This window comes from Silene latifolia, chromosome 2, assembly GCF_048544455.1.
Source record: "Silene latifolia isolate original U9 population chromosome 2, ASM4854445v1, whole genome shotgun sequence".
NCBI classification, from domain to species: Eukaryota; Viridiplantae; Streptophyta; class Magnoliopsida; order Caryophyllales; family Caryophyllaceae; genus Silene; species Silene latifolia.
This window is the reverse complement of record NC_133527.1, coordinates 154,830,137-154,833,937: the sequence shown is the minus strand read 5'-3', so window position 1 is coordinate 154,833,937 and position 3,801 is coordinate 154,830,137. Positions and strand designations below refer to the sequence as shown.

The 3,801-nt window shown below is 36.2% G+C and overlaps 1 protein-coding gene across 1 annotated transcript; it reads left to right on the top strand.

The window, feature by feature from the left end:
• The first annotated feature begins 676 nt into the window (after positions 1 to 676).
• Positions 677 to 1,204, top strand: LOC141641487 (uncharacterized). Its single transcript, XM_074450146.1, has one exon. It carries the CDS (start codon positions 677 to 679, stop codon positions 1,202 to 1,204), a length of 528 nt encoding a protein of 175 aa, XP_074306247.1.
• The last annotated feature ends 2,597 nt before the right edge of the window (positions 1,205 to 3,801 follow it).

The following is a 3,801-nucleotide window of genomic DNA, read 5'->3' as shown; positions in this document are numbered from 1 at the left end:
GTGACGTCAGGCTCGATCGAGGATCCTATTGTGACGGATTAATTTCCGTAATTTCCTAAAACACTTATTTGTAATATAAATTCTAAACTCGTAGAATTTATTAGGTTACGCTTTTACTTACTTTCGGACGGCTGAAACCTTGTTCTATCTTTCTTACTTTGCTCTTAATCTTTCCTTGTTGATTACTACGGTATTAATCATTCTTCATTAATTAATTCATTCAAGTTTTATGCTTTCTATTACTTGTTGTGATTTTACATCTTTAATCATGTTTTCAATTATAATTATTGTTATTGTTAGATCCAATATGAGTAACTAAATCCCTCATCTAGGATGAAAGGGATCTAGGTAAATTAGAAAGGGGAATATTAATTGATTGCTAGTAATATCGCATGAATTATCGTTTGATTATTGTTCTTATTCTAGTTAATTGATTTAGGCCTGAATTGATAACTGGTGTAGTTAATTGATTTAGGCCTGAATTGATAACTGGTGTAATATTAATTGACTTCCCTAATCCCTAGACAATATGGACTACTCACTCATATTAGAATTAAACCAATGATGTATGAATTAATATAAACATGATTATAATAGAAATGTAACTAAATGAAATTATAACAATTATGGATAATGCAAAAAACATGGATGAGATTTACATGGCGTCGTAGCATGAATGACTTCAAATGAACTTTTTAAACCTAAAGTGGAATGGAGATATGTCTGTTGGAACCGTCTTAACATTCCCAAATCCTCTTTTATTTACAGGGCAACTGTTCAGGGAAGGCTACTGACTAAGGATCGTCTGGTTAGAATGGGGATGGTAATGGATTCTGCTTGTTTCTTATGTGCCAATGGAGATGAGACTCATCATCATTTGTTCTATGCTTGTTGTTATAGCACTCAATGCTTTACCTTGATACAGCAGGCTCTGCATATTCAGTTACAACCAGATGCCTTGCACGTTTGGTTCAATAAGAGTCATGGAAAGTCAAAACTTCAGAAACGAATGGTATGTGCTATCTATGTTGCAATGATCTATGGAATTTGGAGGGCTAGGAACAAAGCTCGAGTTGCTGATGTTGTGATTCATCCTACTTATCTGGTTAAACATATTCTGAAGGATGTTCTGAATCGGTTTTGGGCAAGGAATAGTGGCAAGATGACAAGGAAAGAAGCAGATTGGTTAGCAAACATTGTTTAGCTGATGTAATTTTGGTGCTTTTGCTTTATTTTTGATATAACCGTGAAAACTGATCTATACTCCGATGATGTAAATTGTTACGATTTTTTGATATATATACTTACCCTTTACCAAAGAAAAAAAAATGAACATTTCGGCTCTTGCATGATCTTTTCGACTTTCATCTCTCACGGCTCACTCATTACTTATTATATGTGTGTGGACATGGGCCACGGGGGCGCTTGGGAACAAGCGTTTGCATTTGTGGAGTCGCCACCAATTTTTATGGGAATTTGGAACCGTTCGAATACCTCGTGCCATGTCAAGACACAAAGTAGTGACATGAACACTAATAACTCGTTACCCTTAGCATTCTATGTCTAGAATGACTCTCGTGGATGCCAATGAACACGGATGTTCACAGAGATCTGGAGTAAGGGGTGAGGGTACGTATTAGGAAGTCCTTTCAATAAACACCTAATCCCGCCCGCCTCGATAGCGACCTCCAGTAATGATTAGGGAAGTCGTTCATACTTGATATGTCGTCGATTATATGCATGAAATGCAACATCCAATGTTTTAATCCTAGCATTCGAGATTAACTATATCGGTGAACAATTAATTAGCACTCATTAATGTCGAAGTAGGGTTTAGGATTAATTATATGTGAAAACAAGTAAACATTCATGATAAAATACAATAAGTAAATAAAGAAATAAATTACAATGATTTAACTGATTTACGTCATAAACATGCTCAAAAGAGTTTTAGAAATAAATGAAAAGAATAAATGAAATAAGGAAAATTGGAAAAAATATGGAAATTGGAAAATAAGGAAAATAAGGAAACTAAAAAAAAAAATAGGAAATATGGAAAATAAAGAAATTAAATAAATTAGGAAATAAAATAAATTAATAAAAATAAAATAGAAAATATGGAAAATACGAATTATATGGAAAATATGTCGAATAATGGTGGTAATTAGAGCTGGCAAGTCTGACCCGACCCGAACCCGATCAAACCCGACCCGACCCGAACCCGATAAAATTGTGACCCGAAACCGACCCAACCCGACCCGATAACGACCCGTAACCCGACATGACCCGATTATCAGTGACCCGAACCTGAACCAAACCCGACCCGATATTGACCCGACCCGATACTGACCCGATTAAATTGATAACCCGATAATTATTAAGCTTAATTTTGATCAAAATGAAGGTGATTTTGTGTTTAGATTGATATATTTGACTTAATAATGAATTATTTAAACCAAATAATAGGTTAAGAAATAAATTTAATGGTAAAAAATTATAGTAATGCGATTAATTTACCGGACCTGATAATGACCCGACCCAAACCCGACTCGACCCGATACATCATTCGACCCGACCCGATAACGACCCGAACCCGACCCGACCCGACTCGACCCGAAAGGGTATGCTGACCCGATATGACACGAACCCGATATGACCCGACCCGACGTGACCCGACCCAAACCCGACCCGATTGCCCCGATTGCCACCTCTAGTGGTAATAAGAATAATAGTTAATTAGAAACCTAATTAGAATGCCTACATCAAAACGAGAAGAGTTCAGAGGCAGAAGCCAACTCAGAACAGGCGCAACATCTGCTGCGTCCTCTGGAAGCGGCGCAGCACTTCCTGCGTCTGTTCTCGAGTTGGGTTATGACTGTGAAAGTCAGACTCGCGGTTTGTTAATGTTCGTTGGTTAATTTACATTGATTTATTGATTGGTAACTCGAGTCGAAGTGATTAACAGATTTACATGCATCTGGGATCGTCATGAAGTGAAAGAAAATATTTTAAAACGAATTATTATAAGTTAGATATTATTTGCGATGTCGGAATTGATTTATTTACAAAACTTGGTTTAAAAGATGAAATAAGAACGAAACAAAACATAATATGAAAATATGTACAAAGGACGAATTCAAACAACTCGATACGGAAAAATCGAATCCTTTAAATCCGGGTTTGAATAAGATGACGAAAACCCGCAAATATTGAATTATAAGGGATTTAAGCTGAGAAAGGTTTAAAAAGATTTATAAAAGACTAATTAGAAAATTATTAGGTGGAATAAGGGAAAGAACGAAGAAAGAAAGATAAAAGACGAAAGGAACAAAAACCTGAGGAAATAGAAGAAGTGCAGCAACTGAAGGCAACCTCTGGAAGAGGCGCAGCAGATGCTGCGGCCCTTCGAAGAGGCGCATCAGTTGATGCGATTCTTCCCCACGTCAGATCTGTGTTATTTTCGTTAAAAGGTTTTAAAAGGTGATTTTGAAAGACGGTTTTGAGCATGCTTATGACATAAACCTTACATTAATTACGAAATAAAAAGTACAATAAATAAAATTGGGATTTTACACCCTCAGACTTACATGTTAGCGTCGCGATATTTAACTAAATCGGTTTTTCGACTCAAACTTTAATGCAAATATGAAACTGCCCTCGTAAGAGGATTTAAATTAAATTGATTGATTTATTATGGTGTAGTGGTCAAATTGGTCGGTCATGCAAAAAGAGACTGTACTCAGAATGATCCGAGCTTACGTGGTCGAAAGTTTAAGCACGTAGACGGTGATAAGCAAAGAG